Here is an 18,343-nt window from a genome sequence, read left to right as displayed (position 1 = left end):
ATGCAGTTTAAATAGGTCAGCCATACAAATTATTAAAAAATATTTATTCGGTGGTGAAAACATTCCAGCTACACACCCCCTCCCATTATTTGCACAAATTGCAACATTTTCTTGTACTTAATGCAGACGTGGGGACGAAAAATCAACAATATGACATGACAAGCATGAAATGATTGATTTGCTGTGGCAGTTCAGGGAAAAGGAATGTCTTATGAGATATACTTTTCACCAGGTCCTTTGAACTCCTTGAATTAAGACAGAAAACTGATAAGATTTGTCTGGAAAGAAAATCTTATAAAGTTTTAAAAGGCAGAGAGACGTCACCTTCAAGTTCCTCTGAGTTTTGGATAGAGTGAATGTCCGGGCACTCTTGGTTTGAAACGATTGTTCGAGCTGCTTTCCGAAAGGCATCAGCGGCTGTAGTAATTAATCGCTTTATTGGACTCCATTTCCCAGAGGCCTCAGCACTCCTCTTTGATGTAGATTTGATCATCTGTGTCCGACTCTATGTGCTCCAGCCTGTCAGTTTGTCCACTCATAATCTCATCTGGGGTTTTCATGAACCTGAACCGCACATACACACAGTGATTAATCATTAACTCAAACTGGACAAGTGTGTGTGTGTGTGTGTGTGTGTGTGTGTGTGTGTGTGTGTGTGTGTGTGTGTGTGTGTGTGTGTGTGTGTGTGTGTGTGTGTGTGTGTGTGTATGTATGTATGTATGTATGTATGTATGTATGTATGTATGTATGTATGTATGTATGTATGTATGTATGTATGTATGTATGTATGTATGTATGTATGTATGTATGTATGTATGTATATATATATATTACTGCAAATAATTATTGGGTTTTAACTAAACCCTACCATACCTGAATAAGAGTCTCTGTCCTGGCTCTTTCCTGATAATGTTCAGTTTGTAGTAGTGTCTCAGTGCTCGCGACATCTTCTCGTACGTCATATTGGTCCTGTTCTGTTACAACCAATGGAACAAGATATAATGTCAACACAGAACTTTAAGAAAACCGGCACTGCGGGAAAATGCCTTTTCCAATCAAACACTGGGGGGTAGAGTTCGTTACCTTGTGGTTCCCCCACAGGCGAGCCAGGCCGTTGGGGTCCATGATGCGGAAGACTTTGGTCTCTGTGTCCTCCCAGCGGATATAGTTCTCGTACCGGCTGTCTGAGAGGAGCTGGTAGACGTAGTCCCAAAGCAGCCTGCAGTCTGGGAACACAAACACGTTAGAGGTGACACATTTCAGACAGTACCTGTTAACTTCAACTGTTTTCTAGCCACACTTCCTCCAGAGTAGGTTGAAGCCGTGACCACCCCCTCTAAAATGAACCCTGAGTAGTTAGGAGTGTTAGTTACCTGCTATCCGTCCAATGGGCATTGCCTGTTCCTCTGGTGGCGAGACAGGCACAATGACATGGTGGTTCCTGTAGAGCGCCTCCTCCTGCTGATGCAGAGTGAGCTGATGGTGGTTGGCCAGTGCCAGCTGGATGTGGCCCTTCCCCTCACGCCCGTTTTCATGGTGGGCCTGAAGTGGTGGCCCCCCACGGCCATGCCTGAAGTCTCCAGCGCCACCTCCTCGCCCTGGGCTAAGCAGTAGGGGGTGCATGATGGCGCTGGGCATGAGCTGGATGACGCGAGGGGGGGCAGCGTCCTGGCACCCGGGGCTGCCTGGGCAGGGGGCCTCGCGGGGTGTGGCGCAGCGGCCGTTAGGGGCGGCCGGGGACACTGACAGAGTGTACAAGTCCTCTGGCAGGTGGTGGTTGCTGTCGGGCAGCTGGGAGGATGTCTGGAGGTGGTCCTCGGCACCAGGGCGTGGATAGTTGGGGTCCAGAGGGGAGAGGCGTGGAGCGGTGTGGTGTGGCGAGCGGGAGCGGTGTCGGAGCTCAATGGTGGGTGGGTGCTGGGGTTGGAGCTCTGTACTGCGTGGTGTCCGCCGTACCGTTTCTGCAATGAAGGGGAAAAGGGTATACCTTGTCAGTTGTACAGCTGAATGCCTGCCTTCAACTGAAATGTGTCTTCCGCATTTAACCCAACCCCTCTGAATCAGACAGGTGCGGGGGAATGCCTTAAATCGACATCCACGTCTTTGGCGCACGGGGAACAGTGGGTTAACTGCCTTGCTCAGGGGCAGAATGACACATTTTTACTTTGTCTGCTCGGGGATTCGATCCAGCAACCTATCGGTTACTGGCCCAATGCTCTAACCACTTGGCTACCTGCAGCCCCTTGGATATATGTTTCAAAACATATTTACATTATGTCCAGTAGATGTCACTACACACATTTACAAACTTCATCATCTCTCAATGTATGTGGGTGGTAGATTATTAGTGATTAATTTGGACTGCCCTCTACTGGGTAGGACATTATATCATGTACAGTACACATTTACTTAGTGTTTACATGTGAATAGCTAGTATTCTTTGACTCTAAGTAAGAAAGAAATCTCTTTGCTTCTGCATACCAAAACTAGCATACCGAACAACAAGGAAGTCCTGAGCATCTTAATCGTCTAACCCAATCACTTCCCCTATAAAACATGTAGAGATGAGGAACTGTAGATATTCAACTCCTAGACCAAAGGTTGTTTAAATATAGAAGCATTTCCTTGTGGAGCAGGTTTCACTGTCAACACTCCAACCCACCACCTCTCCTCCCCTTGCTCCTCCTATTTCCATCTATCCATGCCAGGGAAACGAGTCCAAAGTGTAGCACGAAGAAGGTGAAGTCCCTCCTCTTTTCAGGTGGATAGTAAACAGAGACTTAAACACCTCTCTCTAGAGTAGACCATTGAACCACTTGCTACTTTTGTCAGATTCACTTAAAGCATACTTTGAGATGCTTTCTCGCAATTGTATTGCTACATGACCAACTGATTTTTGCTAATCATGTGTAATTAAATACTTGAATTGAAACCACCGTCTAAGATTGTTGAGTAACTCCTGTGAAACAGAAGTCAGATCAGTTGGGTTCTTCAGGGGGAATTACACATGGCAAATTTCCCTAGGCAAGAACAGAATTGCGAAATTCTTCTGGCAGACAAGTTTGATGAAAAACAAAATAATATTGTCAGGAAAGTGACGCAATGGTGATGCCTTCAATATTAAACTCCACGGTGGGCCTCAAATGTTGTTGTCTTTCCCCCCCATAGGCTAATATGTTGATTTCACATTGGTCTGAGAAATGCTTTCCAAGTGAACTGGCTCTCAAAGATCACGTTACAATAATCAACAGCCATCCTAAGGTTATTGAACTCAACGCCACTGCATTCCCCCCATTCAATTCAACGCTTTCCTGTAATCATCGCTCTCCATTCTTCCTTCAGTAGGTGTGATCTCAAGAACACCATCAGGCTGGTGTTCAGTAGGGAGAGGGAAACGCAATGTACAACATGAACTTGTCTGAACACAGATTTGAATTTGCTGTTACAAAGCCCTGTGCTACAGTGTGCACTAATGAACATCACTGACCTTCCAGTTTGTGGTGCTGGAGAGCTCCCTCTGGCAGAGGGTGGAAGGAGTTGCCGGGGAAGTAGGCGGAGGGGTAGGAGACGTGCGGCTTCCTTTGCTTCAGGATGTGCTGCAGCAGCTCGTACAGGACGTCCCCTGCAGGATACACAGGTCAGTGGTTAGAGGTCAGACGTTACCGTATGAGCCCCTCCAATGGTGCACCCCATAGACAGGGCAGCAGCTGTCAATCAATGTCATCAAAAGGATTCAAAAAAAAGTTTTAAAACATGTTCGGACCAAACAGATGGTAAATGATGCCAACAGATCAAGACAAGAGTCATAGTGTTGCTAATGAGTCAGCCTGCCAAGAGACCATTTCAAGACTTGATATTATTGCCTAGCAACTTCCGTACCTCATCCGTTCTCCTACAAAGCAGCCTACTTGAGGTGGTCATGGACGTGACAGAATCCTAATGGCAAGTCTAGTCATAAACCAACCATGTGACTCACTCCTAGATTCCTGTGTTAAGGCTAGGTTGATTGTGTCAGACGATAAGAAAAAAGCCTGTAGTATCTTCTACAACAGAGATGGCATTAGCATAACACCGTTTAAAAATGGTGTAAAAATGGCATGATTAGGCCACCCTGAAAGATTTAACTCGCTACCTGTATATGAAGGGCTCTGAGAGAGTATTTCCCTCAAAGAGAATCAATAGAATGGAGGGAGTTTTTCACTTCAATTTGCGAGGCTTCCCGTCAGAACATCAAGGAAATGGTTCTCATAAAGGAAGTGAAGACGCCACAGGCACACACACTTGTACACATAAACCCCTTTCAGTTCTCACTTTCTGGCCCTGCTGTTTAACACGGCACTGCAGGGGAAATTCCTGGTGTTAGCAGGTGACGGTTGAGGTCGGTTTGCACTTCCTGATCGGCCGTTTACCCAACCAGTCTCCTACTTCCTCCCCCCAACAATAAAGACAGACAGCAACTCCACTAAGGCAGCTGCTAAATCACCTGATATTGCTAGGCTAAAGGTCTATCAAAGACCTTCAGCGAATGCCCTAAACACATGGCCATTATCGTAGGTCAGTGTGCCATTTCTCCAAAGTCATTCCCCCTTCAGTATTAATTATTGTTAAACATGAGCATGTTGTTAGAAATGCGGTCTAATAACATAGCAACCGTTTGAATTAATAAGGGCCGTGGGAGGTGGGCGTACCGGAGTGGGGCGACCGGTAGCGGAAGTCCTCCTTGGTGAGGAGGAGCAGGGCCTTGCCGTTCATCTGGAAGCTGCCGCTGGTGTTGGGACGCAGGGCAAACTCCCTCTCGGCCCAGCGCAACCACTGGCCCACGTCCTCCCTGCTCCAGAACACCGGCTGCAGGCCTGGGGGTGGAGGGAGCGAGGGGGGATAGGATGGAGAGAGGAGTGGTAGAAGAGGGAGTAAAGTGTTGGGGAGGAGGGAGACCGGAGGGGGGGGGTAAAGGAAGGAGCAAAGGGAGAGAGGGAGGAAGGAGACAGAGGTGGCAGTAAAAAGGGAAATGAGGGAAGGAGATCAAAGTAAGAGGGATTGATTCGAAGATTATAGCGGAGAGGGGGGGGGGGAGCGGGGAGGGTATGAGGTGAGATAAGCAGAGTGCAGGAATGGAGGTGTCGAACAAGAAAGATGAAACTTCAGTCATGCGTGCTCACATACAGTGCGCGTTCATTTCATATTTGCTTAATGTTTGTCAATATTTGTGAGATAACCTTGGTAGATTTATTTCGCTAAGGAAAGCCTGTGGCTTTCTCTCAGTCTGTCTAAAACATAGTGTATAACTAACTACATGTGTATTAGAGTAATCTAATGCATAGTGCATAAAAGGCAAGGACACACTAAGGAATACCAGAGGAAACAGCTCTGACATTTTTCACCCTTCAGGCTCTGAAATATTTTTCACTGCCGTGGGAACCTACGAGAGCAAAACATCTGCACTGATGGATCGCCCAAACACATTAGTGACTGAGCAATAGCCCAGAAATCAACGCTCACTAGAAATGTGTGACCAGGACCCTGACTTAGAAAATGTAACCTTGTTCCTTGTAACCTAAGCAATAACAACGTGGTTAAATCAAACCTTCAGGTGCATTCTATACATTCTTTTAGGAAATTGATGTCATAAAAATCACGACATTTTTCGTTAAACCCACACATGAACAATACAATAGTATTCAAAGGGAAAACAATGGCAGGTAACCGCGGGAATCAGAGAGCAGTGGATGTCTAGAAAGTAAACAGCATGTAATTCACATCAGCTAGAAAGCCTTACCATGGGTTTATACGGCATATTGAATCAAGTCAGTTTTCTCAGTCTTGCTCATCATTTTGCAATTGAGAGTACGAGATGTTTAACACATAAATCACTGACAGAAAAGTCATTGTTGTTTGTCAGGAACTGTTTTCTCTGGCGTCTGGAGCAGGAGAGTCTCTCCCCAGGAACAGCGTTGGAGAGCCATGATCTAGATGACGTCATTGGGTCCTGGGTGGCCTATATTTACATTCATACATGTGTACTAGGCTCTAACCTGTGAACAGATTTACAGTAACGTTGTGCTTCACCACACACACACACACACACACACAGCAAACCACCAGAGTAGCATCCATCACGCCTACACCAGACAAAGAGCAGCAGTTTCTACGTCTCACTTATCGCCAGGCCTCAAACACTTCCTCTTGGAATGGGACAACTGTTATCTTTGGCCGGCGGTGCCCGCAATGTCACTGTCACAGGAATAATCTGAACCCGTGCGCTGTTTCTGAGCGAACGCTCCCCCCCCCACCCGTCAAACAAAGAACGTTTTATACTGGGAACAATCAATATAAAAAGAAACGTCTCTTAGACTGTCAGTTTCCCATTTCTCTCCATATTGAGATAGAGAAGAGAGATTTGCAGGGCTTGTGAAGGGAACGTTTATCTAGAATATAGCATATGGACATAACTAACCCCAGCAAAAAAGAAACCCTGTCTTTCAATTTGTTTTGTTGTAAAAATCCAAATAACTTCACAGATCTTCATTGTAAAGGTTTCCCATGCTTGTTCAATGAACCATAAACAATTAATGAACATGCACCTGTGGAACGGTTGTTAAGACACTAACAGCTTACAGATGGTAGGCAATTAAGGTCAGTTATGAAAACTTAGGACACTAAAAAGAGGCCATTCTACTGACTCTGAAAAACACCAAAAGAAAGATGCCCAGGGTCCCTGCTCATCTGCGTGAACATGCCTTAGGCATTCTGCAAGGAGGCATGAGGACTGCAGATGTGGCCAGGGCAATAAATTGCAATATCCCTACTATGAGACGCCTAAGACAGTGCTACAGGGAGACAGGACGGACAGCTGATCGTCCTCGCAGTGGTAGACCACGTGTAACAACACCTGCACAGGATCGGTAAATCTGAACATCACACCTGCAGGACAGGTACAGGATGGCAACAACAACTGCCCAAGTTACATCAGGAACGCACCATCAGTGCTCAGACAGTCTGCAGTAGGCTGAGAGAGGCTGGACGGAGGGTTTGTGGGCCTCACCAGACATCACCGGTAACAACGTCGCCTATGGCCACAAACCCACCGTCGCTGGACCAGACAAGACTGGCAAAGAGTGCTCTTCACTGATGAGTTGCGGTTTTGTCTCACCAGGGGTGATGGTCCTCCTCCCTCATGTGGTACCCTTCCTGCAGGCTCATCCTAACATGATCCTCCAGCATGACAATGCCACCAGCCATACTGCTCGTTCTGTGCGTGATTTCCATGGCCAGCGAAGAGCCCAGATCTCAATCCCATTGGCCCAACTGGCAAACCGGGTGCAGTCCATGAGGAGGAGATGCACTGCAGTACTAAATGCAGCTGGTGGCCACACTGTTACTTTTGATTTGACCCCCCCCCTTTGTTCAGGGACACATTATTCCATTTATGTTGGTCACATGTCTGTGGAACTTGTTCAGTTTATGTCTCAGTTGTTGAGTCTTGTTTTGTTCATACAAATATTTACATTTGTTAAGTTTTCTGAAAATAAAAGCAGTTGAAAAAAAAGCAGTTTTTTTTTTGCTGAGTTTATATAGCCAGTGAACAACTTGATGTGTAATGGAATGTTTTATGCAGCCTATTCCATCACTACACAGGGTCTACTTAGATAGTCTCCACAAACAGCCAAGTCAGAACCAGAGTCTGAAAAATACTACAGATTGTCACAGGGGCCATGCATCTGGTTATCTAGCTGAGCTGGATTTTCAATAAGGGGCCAATTGGCCCCCAAAGGGTCACATATGACAAGTAAAGAGCCCTTTTATGAGTAAAGGTGTAAATCGTACAACAGTTGGATACCGGTGTTCAAGAATAACATGAGGACTACAGCCCATTGTTTGTAGGGATTTTAGAATGTCCCAATGAAATATGTTTTCATATCCTTTCATTCTAATGCCAGCTCTAGATTTTAGATTGAACAACCGAACAATGCCATTGCCTCCCATGAACAAACACTATCAGTAAGGTAGCACCTAACAAGAGAACAGATCTAATTACCATATGCTCAGCATCCACCAGCTGTGCCGCCTACGGGTGACCCCTTAATCACATAACCTTAGTGATGCGTACGGCGTGCAGGGAGGCCCTGGCTGTGAGGTCACTGCCGTGGTATGTTCTCTCCACGGCTGGAGAGAGAGAGAGAGAGAGAAAGAGAGGGAAGGCACAACGCTGCCAAAACTCCACTGAGATCCGGCCTTCTGGACCCAGCCATCTGCACAGGGCCCAGCGGAGGGGGGGGGGCAAACACGCTTGGGCAGGAAGCGATCCAGCATGGGCTCCATTTCAGCACAGGAAACTTCCTACGGTAAGCTTAGGGAGCGACGCTGTGAGGTTTATCAACAGTCAGCAGCAACAGAGAGAGTGGAGAGAGAGAAAAGGATAGAGCAGGGAGGGGGGGAGGTAGAGAGAGTGGAGAGAGAGAAAAGGATAGAGCAGGGAGGGGGGGGTAGAGAGAGTGATGGGAACCAGAAACAATAACGGAGAAGTGGTAGAAAAAAGAAGACCAACAGGAAGAGAAACGGATATTAAGACTCAGCAGACAAACACATGGTGAGAGAGAGAGAGAGAGAGGAAAGAGAGAAGCTGAGGCAGCCAGAATAAGATCAGGAGGAAAGAGAATGACAGTGGCTCTTTGATTAGCCCCACATCTTAATGTCCCACACAGGCTCAGAGCAGTTTCCCCTTTCGCCCAATCCTTTTCACATTTCACTGAAGATTTACTGTTTCAGTGTTCATGACCAAATCAATTTCAGCCCCCCTCTCGTTTCACCATCCGTGTCTTTGTTGGATACCATCTCGGGTTTCTGGTGTGCAGCGTGTTTGTGTATGGGATGAAACACTCTCGAACACGACCGGCGGATCCACCCGAAAGGCCCTTGACTAAACCGTGGGCTACTAATCCTCTCTGATGACACATAATTTTCACTCTGTGGATTTGCAGGCCCCCGCACTCACACAGTGATGCACGCTGTTGCCAGGGAAACTCGGAAGTGCATGGGATGAATGAAGGAGAGAAGGGATGAGATCACTGGTATCTTGTTTCGTCGTTACCCTCCACAACCTCTTTAACTCCTCTCTCAGCAAAACAGAACATACAGGGGAAATATGTGTCCATTCTGTAGACCTCTAAAGGTCAGACCAGTAGAGTGTGTGTGTGTGTACAGTTTTACCTGTAAATGCTATAGAAGTTGGCAAATGCTTTTGACAGCTAAGGACTTTGGTCAAAAGTATGTTTCCTGAATCAATGCTCTCTATAGTCATTTACCTTTGCTGCAAATGTTTGCTTTCCTTCTTGAATGGTCTTCCATTCTTGATTGAAAATAGCTTTTCTTCATGCAGGGTAGGAGGGAGAAGAGGCCTTTTGACCTTGTGAGTCAGGCATGAGAGTGCAACACCTTACACATTTCCCTTACTCACACCCTCTTCTCTCACCCTCCCCGTTTCTGTCCTTCACTTTATCCCCCCTCCTTTCTCTCGCTCCAGGTCAATATGCAAACTACATACTTCACCTCATCGGAAACGGTGTGTTCCAAATCCAGCCGGATTGGACTCCATCCAGTCAAAACAAGCATAAAACAGATGACCAATCAAACGCTTGGTTTATGGGCAGGAAGTAGCGCAACCTGTTTGATAGTATGTTGTGCATTGGGGGCAAGCTGGCTCATGTACTGTAGTTTGTTTTCAACAAGTTCCTGCCTTCTCTTATAAAAACGCATAAATAGAATCAGTGAAGGCCAACCCTCTTTTAGAAAATGTAGGAACGAGTAGTACTGTACTAATGCTGTACCTAAAAAGCTACACTTGTGAATCTTAAATGCACACCTACAAGCTACCATGCTTTCCTTCTCTTTGGGCAAACAGACCACAGAACATATACATGCTAGATTGAGGTTTTTGTTCAAACAGACTAAAACAGAGCCAGCTATGCCCTTGAGAGCTTAGAGCCATAGAATACCAACCAAGAACTTAGAATAAATGCAATGTTTCACGTTAACAGACCCTTACAGGATTGAAGGTTTCATATATAGGACATGTTGCATACGAAATTATGCAAATGTATTAGGAACATACATCAGCCCAGCTAGAGGTTTCAGAGATGTTCCAAGTGAATAGCTGTTCTCAGTTTGACCTCATTGTTCAATCCAGAATTATTCTGTACTAAACCACAATGTCATGGAAATTAGCATGTCATCTATGCTAATGACATTTGCAGTAGGCGCTTCACTTAAAAATGTCAACTGCCCCTTAGGCCATTTAAAACCAGAGAAGTTGGTTATATCGATATGAGTTAGAAACATCAATTGTAGGGTCAAAATTATCTACAACGTGTAAATAGGATAATTTTGGTCATGAAGACAGTCTCATCCAAAACAGAGTTCTGTAAATTAGTTTATCGTGACTTACTGGGGGGGGTTGGGTATGGATTACGGTCATGCCCACTCACACGAGAGGAGCAGCTGTACTGATTGCGCTCCATCAGCTGCACGCGCTCTATCCAATCATAGCAGCCAGAACCTCCAGACTGTGAAACAGATCTGCCCATTACACAGCATCTCAGACTTGTTTACATAAGACAACTGATCTTGCCAACGTTATGTTGAAATAACCCTTGACCCTAAGCCCTTTATGGAGTGGCCACTTGATTATGTTTGATAGTGTCAATCACTCGAATCGGACACTTTTTGGGGGCAAAATGAGACGAGAGCACTGCTTAATATTCCAAAACCCATTCGCAAGCATCTTGTACTTCCCACGAACTGTTTTGTAACATGATTCCCTATTAAACACTGCCAGACAGACTCACATTCTGGTAATAGATGGTGAGAAAGTAAAAAAATCTATTAAAATAAATAACAGCACCGAAGCAGACTTCTGTAGCTCAGTTGGTACAACTCCCGGGACCACCCATACGTAGAATGTATGCACACATGACTGTAAGTCGCTTTGGATAAAAGCGTCTGCTAAATGGCATATATTATTATTATTATATTAACTCACCACTGACATTATAAGATGATTGTGGCCTGGCTGCTCAGTGTGCCTGCTTGCCCCTACTTGCTAGCTTAATTGACAAACACAGAGTTGGAACTTTGCTAACTAGCAAGTGATTTGTACACTGATAAACAGTGTGTTGCTTGTGTTTTATTTACAATAGTTTGACAGCTTACAGATGATACTGTAAAGATAGTATTGTTCTCAGAAATCAGTCCAGAGCGCGGAGCCAGACTTTCCTGGCTCGATAGACTGTATGCAGTGCAGACTAGTTTTTTTATGCAAATGTTTTTACTTAAGAATTACTGCACCAAACACCTTAGCTAGATGCAAAATTAGCGCGACTAAAGATCTCCTCTGCAAAACCGTCTAAATTAATTAATATTTTGAGGAAGTGGTTGTTGTTGCAGCAGTGACTCAGGAGGGACAAACACCTGCCAAGGTACAATTAACACATTTCTGTGTTTGCAAACATTACCTCACGAGAGCGATACGCACAAGTTGGTGGCATAACGCGGGGAAGTTCTTATAGAACGCCAGTTTTTGATAGCATTTCACACTACTTTTGGATTTTAAATGGGCCTTTAAGGCTCGTATGAATGTTTGTGTCATCATCACAAATCAACTGCATTTTACTTTAAAAACATTTCAACTTCAACCAGTAAAATTACTCTTTGGCTAGCTTTTGCTACAGACTATGTCAATGAGCATTAGCATTCTAGCTAACAACTGCGGCATCCAAAACAGTTATTTTGCAAAGATCACAACCAAATAGTCTTATTGACTTTTCAAGCTATAATCAAAACACAATTGTAAGTGTATGAGAACCCCAAAAAGTTATTTTGTTTAGAAGTAATAACTCTGGTTTGGCTTCAGTTGTGGTCTCTAGCATTTCTTATTGAGCAATCTTCAAAACAAAGCCAAAGGAAGTGCAGCCACCCTTTTTTTTTTAAATTTTAATTTTACTAGGCAAGTCAGTTAAGAACAAATTCTTATTTTCAATGACGGCCTAGGAACAGTGGGTTAACTGCCTGTTCAGGGGCAGAACAACAGATTTGTACCTTGTCAGCTCGGGGATTCAAACTTGCAACCTTTCGGTTACTAGTCCCACGCTCTAACCACTAAGCTACCCTGCCGCCCCACTAGGCAGAATGGGTAGCATAGCGATGTCTTTTAAGCATCAATCTGTCTGATGGGCTCGGTTTTCTCCCTGCCTGGTTTAGGGTGGGGAACTATGACCCCCACTTTCCTCCTAAACCTCCTTCCTTCCCTGATGGCATGTGGAGTGTTTCAAACAGGAAGAGAAGGGGCTTCTCTCCACTTGGCTGTTGGCATGTGAGAATAGTTTCCCCTTTCAGAGGGAGAAAAGGGAATGAAGGGGGAAAAACAACAACATTTATTCAGGAAGCGCCGTCTGCCCACTCAGGAAATTCCTGAGGATGAGAACGGCTTTCCCCTCTGAAAGGCACTGGGTTACACACAGTCACACATATACAATGACTGCACACACACAAGACACTCAAATACCCTTCTGTGTGTACTGTACCGTTGATATGCACACAAACATCTGTACACATACAGAAAGACTCCACAAACTATTATGCTGGCACACACACACACACAGTACAATTACTCACAGAGTGACATGTAGACATGCACACACAAGGAGATTGACTGATACACAAGCACACACCAACTCCAACATGCCTGTACACAAAGACAGTCTCTCTCACACGCGCACACACACACACACACACACACACACACACACACACACACACACACACACACAGTAGAAACCCAGCTGTGAGCAAAGAAAACTCAATCTATTGAGAAAGGTTTACAAAGAAAAACAGCAGCAAGCCAAGTATCCAAGACGAGACTTCTTTCTCCGTCACCCAGCAAGAGATTTCTCATGTTCAATAAGCTTCCATGTTTAATGTAAACTGTACTCTCCATACAAATTCCCATAGACACTCACTCCATATTCTTTGAACTTGTCACACGTGTCTCAATGTTACCTCCCCATCAGTGCCCGCCCGACTTGTCGTGACGTCAGTAAATGGAGTGAATCCCTTATTGCAGTGAGCCTGAATGACACTGCTACGCTTCTTAAGTGTCTGCTAGGCAGGTGACCTTGAGGCTGACACATTGCAAGACAATTAAGTAAACACGATTAATGGAAAGGAATTGAGGGTTGAAAGGTCATCCACTTCACTCAAACGCTGACATCCAGTGCAGCCAAACAGTATAATCAAGTGTTTTACAGCTGTGCTTATTTTTCTTTTCATGTGCATGTTCTATAGTTCAACAATGAGACAGCTAACAGACAGGAAATTGGAGGATTAACGTGAAAATCCGCCAATGTGATGGAGAAATGTAGCTCTTAACTTCACCACTTCAAGAACATTCACCCAGGCAATCCTCTCCCATTCAGAGTGGGGTGGTTTCTAACACTCCTGGCTAAATGGGGTAAAAAGAAGAGAAGCCTTCTTTGAGAGTGAGGAGACGGCTACAACTCTCCCCCTGATCTAATCCACTTCCTCCTCAGGAAATGGAGAAGGCGGATTTCTGCCCACACTGCAATTTCCTCCCCCCCCCCCTTTCATTCTTTCTCTCAGGAAGAGTGATGGCTTTGAGCCAAACAAGGTTCCAATAAGAGGTTAGGGAACTGTAGGCCTACAGGTGAAGGGTAGTTCATATATTTCACAGAGTTAAAGACAGAGTCAAAATGTATAAACGAGGGAAATCTTGCCTAATCTAAAGATTCAACCAAAAAGTTGAATTGAAGCTCACGGTCCAGCAGACCACATTCACCACGCCCAGATAAACGGCCCTAACAGACAACCTCAGACCAAAACAGACATGTTAAACGGTCTTCCTTTTTCTATGGCAATACAAAAGGGGAAGTGGAAATGGGGAATTTCCTCTGTATGGTCCACGTGGATAGACACTACAGGTCATTTCTTTCAGATATTGAGCTTACCACAAAGTGTGTTAATATACTGGTATAATTTAGGAGTACTGTACCATATCTTTGCCAAACACACCAACAAACCGCCAATATTTAGGTCAATTACCCTCAAAAGTTCCCACGACAAATCATTGTGCACAAACTGGTAGAATTAACGCTGTTTCCACTAAATTGCATTGAACCAACATGGAATAGATGTTTAATTGATGTCTGTGCCCAGTGGGAAGATTCATATCTAAACTCACTGAAGAAATACAAAGACGAATCTCACTAGTCTTCAAAGCCCTAAAAGTCATACATGTTAAAAGGTGCCTGGTTAAACATGAATAGTTTTTCACACAGAGCAGGCCCAGTGACTCTACAACTCTATAAACACCCAGTCTATATCCTGGCTGTGATCCAACCCCGCCTGTTGTTTTATTGGCTCAGGCAGTGGCCGGTTGAGACCTGCAGTCAGCTCCACCAGACAGCACACGGTTGTCATGTTCCCTCCTCTCCTTGTCCCTCTTCCTTCCCCTCTTTTTTGAGGCCCTTGGGGATTTTACTGGTCTTAAGAATAGGTACAAAACATGGTTTCCACCATTGCTCTCACTTTTCCAACCATGTCAGGTCAATAAACACCTCAAATCGAAGTTTATTCGTCACGTGGGTATAAATGATACAGTGAAATTCTTACTTGATGCTCTTCCTCAACAGTGCAGAATAATGTAAAGTAGCACAGTAAATCAATATACGCATCTGCCCTCCCGATACAAATATTCCCTTTACCATGCCTCATATTTACAGCCTTCTGCCTGCTTTCCTTCTTGTCCGTCCTGTCCTGTAATACCTCACTCTCTCTCCTATTTCTAGACTCTCCCCAGCCCAACCCATCTCCTACTTCCTTTCTTCTCCTAAACTCTTTACATGTTATACTCCTCCATTACACTGGGCTATTATTCTGTGCTGTTCTCTATTCTCCTGTACTGAGCTGCCTTGTGTTGTGTGCTGTCCTTCAGTACCCTGAGGTGTTATTGTACTGAACACTGCAGTGCTGCCGTGTACTGAGTTGTGTTGGCTGTCACTGTCCTGCTGTGTTGAATTCCACTGTGTAGTGTTCCAGTACAGTGACTCTGCTATGGTCCAGGAAAGACGTCTTGTGTTGGTCCTTGACCCTGGGTCTGCTGCACCTCAGAGGAGGGACACATGAGTAGGTCTGTCTGTCCTCGTGGGGAGAGCCTGATGCCTGTTGGAGTGATGACGTGACATGCAAGTAGCTAAAGTACATCACGGCTTTCAATCTGCCATTTTCTGAGGTCAAATGCTCTCGAAAACAAAGGTTTATGGGATAAGAAAAATGCAGGCTGAAAAGACAAAGAGATTTGTTTGTTGATTATGACTGCCATGTGTTCTCTGTGTGCGCCTGTGGGTGTCATGAGTTGTGTGTGCGTGTGCGTGTCTGCATGTTTGAGTGAGTGACTCACGCAGGTGCACGGGCAGCCTGGCAGGCTCGTCCTCCATTCGGCTGGCTGGCCTGGCCGTGGGAGCATGGACGGGGGAGGAAGTAGAGTTTGGCAGGGGGCTGACGGAGGAAGGACTGAATGAGCGCCTCTCCTTCTATGAATAGATACACAGAGACACAAAGCATGCCTTAGTTACAAACCTCCCCGAAACCATCCTTAAAACCAAACAGCCTGAGAATCACCACACCGAGAGACTATAACACCATTTACACATTCTTTATCTAAGTGATAAGGTACCCACACATAGCAAATCTTTTTATTCATAAAATCGTATTTGACTTATTTGGTGAAAGATGCTGGTGTGTTTGCATGGTCAATGCAGCCAGTCACTAAACAGGAGGTTGAACTTACTGGTATTTGTGCACATTTACTTATACAAAATGTAACCTGTCAAACTGACAATGTATGCATGTGCTGTTGTGTACAATGGTCTTCTAACATCATTCATTTGCCTCTTTCTACTCTGCACCTTCTATGGAACATCAACAGTGCTGCTGAATGTGATGTTTATAGGCTCTCCGTTTGCCAACATCAGCATCTTATAACATGGATTGGTCGGTCAATCTAAAATGGCTAGTTCCTATTAGCCTACTGTATTAGGAACTCACTGTGGCTGGTTAATATGTAGCAATGAGCTTTTAATCTCATTTTATTATGCAGACCGCCCTACTCTTCAAGAATACTTCATGTATTTTGGTAGCCTATAGCCAACAATAATACACTATATCAGGTCTTATCAAAGATTTTGCATTTGTACAGCCCAGATTTGACAAGGTTATGTATGGTCAAAAAGGGGTTCAGGTACAGATAGGGCCGAGAGGGGGCAAGAGAGTGAGTTTGTGTGCGAGTGTGTGTGTTTTGGGGCATACATATAGCCTTCAATAACTCTGCTACTTTTCTCTGCAAAACAATATCATTCCAAAATATCTTTAGGCCTACTCTCCTAGGGTTGCATCCCAACAATCCCAAATAGTTTCCTTGTCACATGAAATTTGAAGAGCCATCTTTAGACTGTCACTGTAATGTGATAACATGATAACCACCATGCATTTATGCACTGCAACTGTTTTACATATTTTAGGCCTACACATGTCAGGTTTACATATACAAAATGTATTGTATAGAAAATGAATTACCTGTGTATACGATATATAAGGATAGTCACATTTCTGGTGGTTTTCAAACAAGCCACATGGCGCGTTCAAAACAACTGGGAACTCTGAAATCTCCGACTTCTGACTTCAGTGCGTTCATGACAACTAGCAACACAGAAAAAAAACGAGCTCGGACTGGGATAAATCGTTTAGGGCATCTTTCTATAGCTCCGACTTTCCGACCAAGATCACTGACGTCATGATTTGACCTCGTTTTTCCCGAGTTCTCAGTTGTCTTAAAAGCACCAATAGCCTATGAAAACGAACGTCCTGACGAAAAATGTTTATCTCAGGTGTGCTGCGAAGTCGGTAAACTTGTAGCGCAGCATGGATGGACTTACCAGGCGCTGCTGTAGTATATAACACAGCGGCGAAACGTTCCCCTCAGCAACAGATGATTACCAACACACACGATGCAGTTGTCAACAACACGACTGCGTCAAGCGCATCTCACCCCGGGGTCCTAGAACTTGATTCTGCTTTATAAAATCAACAAATACCTTGGTTATGATCTGCGATGAGGATTCTGACATGTCTCGCTAAATTCAGGAAGTTCTCCTCTTCCCACTTTCCTTTTCTCGTTCTCCTCTTTGAAATAAACCAGAAAAAAAACACCCACACCCGACTCCCTGACTTGGGGAGGGTTACAGGGCCACGTAATAAATACGTTTAGGGTTTATTATCGATCCATTATATAACCATGTTTATCATAAACGCGTGAAAGTTCTTTGTTTTCTGTAGGCGCTGTGCTCTACATTTCGGCGACGCGTTGGTTAATTCTCTTCCTGGAAGACGGGTAAAAAAGGCAGACATCTCCGTGGTGCTGCTCATTGACTTGGATGTTTAAACGGCGAAATGACGTGAATTCTCAGTATTGAGCCCAGCCCACTTGCTACAGAGGGTTTGACTGCAGCCTGGTAAAAAAGGCGTTCCTTGCGTAGAATTACCTTATTGGTTTCCTGAGTTTCGTAGGCGTTTCTTATTGGAGAGAAAGATCTCCAAATGGTTCATTGCTAGAAAGAGACGCCTACGAGATCCAGGGAGCCAATTAAATAATTATATTCAAGAAACACACTATAGTCTAGCCTGCAGCCAGACTCTCTTCTGCAGCCACTTCTTTCTTAAAGGGGTACCCCATATCGGGATATTGCTTATGATGTTTACACACGGAGGGCTGAGTGTCTGCGTGTTTTCGCTCCACCCTTGTACTTGAGCGATGCTCTAAGGTCACTAATTAGTAAGGAACTCCCCTCAGCTGGCTGTCTAGGGCCCCTGGGGTTTCAAGAGGTCCCCGTGGGTCCTCCAAAAGGTGCATATTTTAATAAAACTCTCATAACAATATTTTCCCTCTATAGCATTTGTCAATTATACTATGCATGTAGGCCCCTCAAACTCAACTCATGACCTCAAAGCCAGTTCCATGGCAGTTATTTGAGGGGGCGCTTTAGACCTGGGACTTAATTAATATGTAGAACAGAAAACCAGCAGGCTCCGGACCTCGTATCCGGACCTCGTAGGGTAAGAGCTGGGTACTCCTGATGTAGGATATAAGCCTATTATCAGCAAATTAGCCCTACTCTCCCTATGTGTACTTTTGCATGAAGCCCAATGGTACACTTACAACATAGGCCAGAGACAGCAGAGACTATCCCACCTCTGCCACCAATGTAATATGAGATAGTTT

At 44.8% G+C, this 18,343-nt stretch overlaps 1 protein-coding gene across 3 annotated transcripts; it reads right to left on the bottom strand.

Moving 5' to 3' along the window:
- Positions 1–27: 27 nt before the first annotated feature.
- On the bottom strand, positions 28–17,515 carry LOC123994504 (transcription factor ETV6-like). 3 transcript variants are annotated; one of them, XM_046297177.1, is made up of 8 exons: positions 17,001–17,515; positions 15,467–15,599; positions 4,689–4,853; positions 3,488–3,622; positions 1,374–1,961; positions 1,084–1,226; positions 874–974; positions 28–564 (listed from the first exon to the last, which is right to left on the bottom strand). In XM_046297177.1, exons 2-8 carry the CDS (start codon positions 15,501–15,503, stop codon positions 462–464), a joined length of 1,272 nt encoding a protein of 423 aa, XP_046153133.1. In that variant the 5' UTR covers positions 15,504–15,599; positions 17,001–17,515; the 3' UTR covers positions 28–461. The 3 variants fall into 3 exon arrangements, with proteins under 3 accessions (XP_046153133.1, XP_046153132.1, XP_046153134.1); XM_046297176.1 differs by having other exon boundaries at positions 17,160–17,515; XM_046297178.1 differs by lacking the exon at positions 17,001–17,515 and adding an exon at positions 16,642–16,764.
- Between the last annotated feature and the right edge of the window lie 828 nt (positions 17,516–18,343).

Source organism: Oncorhynchus gorbuscha, linkage group LG14, assembly GCF_021184085.1.
Source record: "Oncorhynchus gorbuscha isolate QuinsamMale2020 ecotype Even-year linkage group LG14, OgorEven_v1.0, whole genome shotgun sequence".
Classification (NCBI taxonomy): domain Eukaryota; kingdom Metazoa; phylum Chordata; class Actinopteri; order Salmoniformes; family Salmonidae; genus Oncorhynchus; species Oncorhynchus gorbuscha.
The sequence above is the reverse complement of the archived record's forward strand: the minus strand, read 5'-3'. Positions and strand labels throughout refer to the sequence as shown.

Excerpts from the sequence above, each read along its gene's own strand:
- LOC123994504 (XM_046297176.1), bottom strand. The coding sequence starts at position 17,192 with ATGTCAGAATCCTCATCGCAGATCATAACCAAG. Across the intron at positions 4,854-15,466 it reads CAGGCTGCCCGTGCACCTGC|GCCTGCAGCCGGTGTTCTGG; the intron begins GTGAGTCACTCA and ends CTCCACCCCCAG. Across the intron at positions 565-873 it reads GGACAGAGACTCTTATTCAG|GTTCATGAAAACCCCAGATG; the intron begins GTATGGTAGGGT and ends TGTGCGGTTCAG.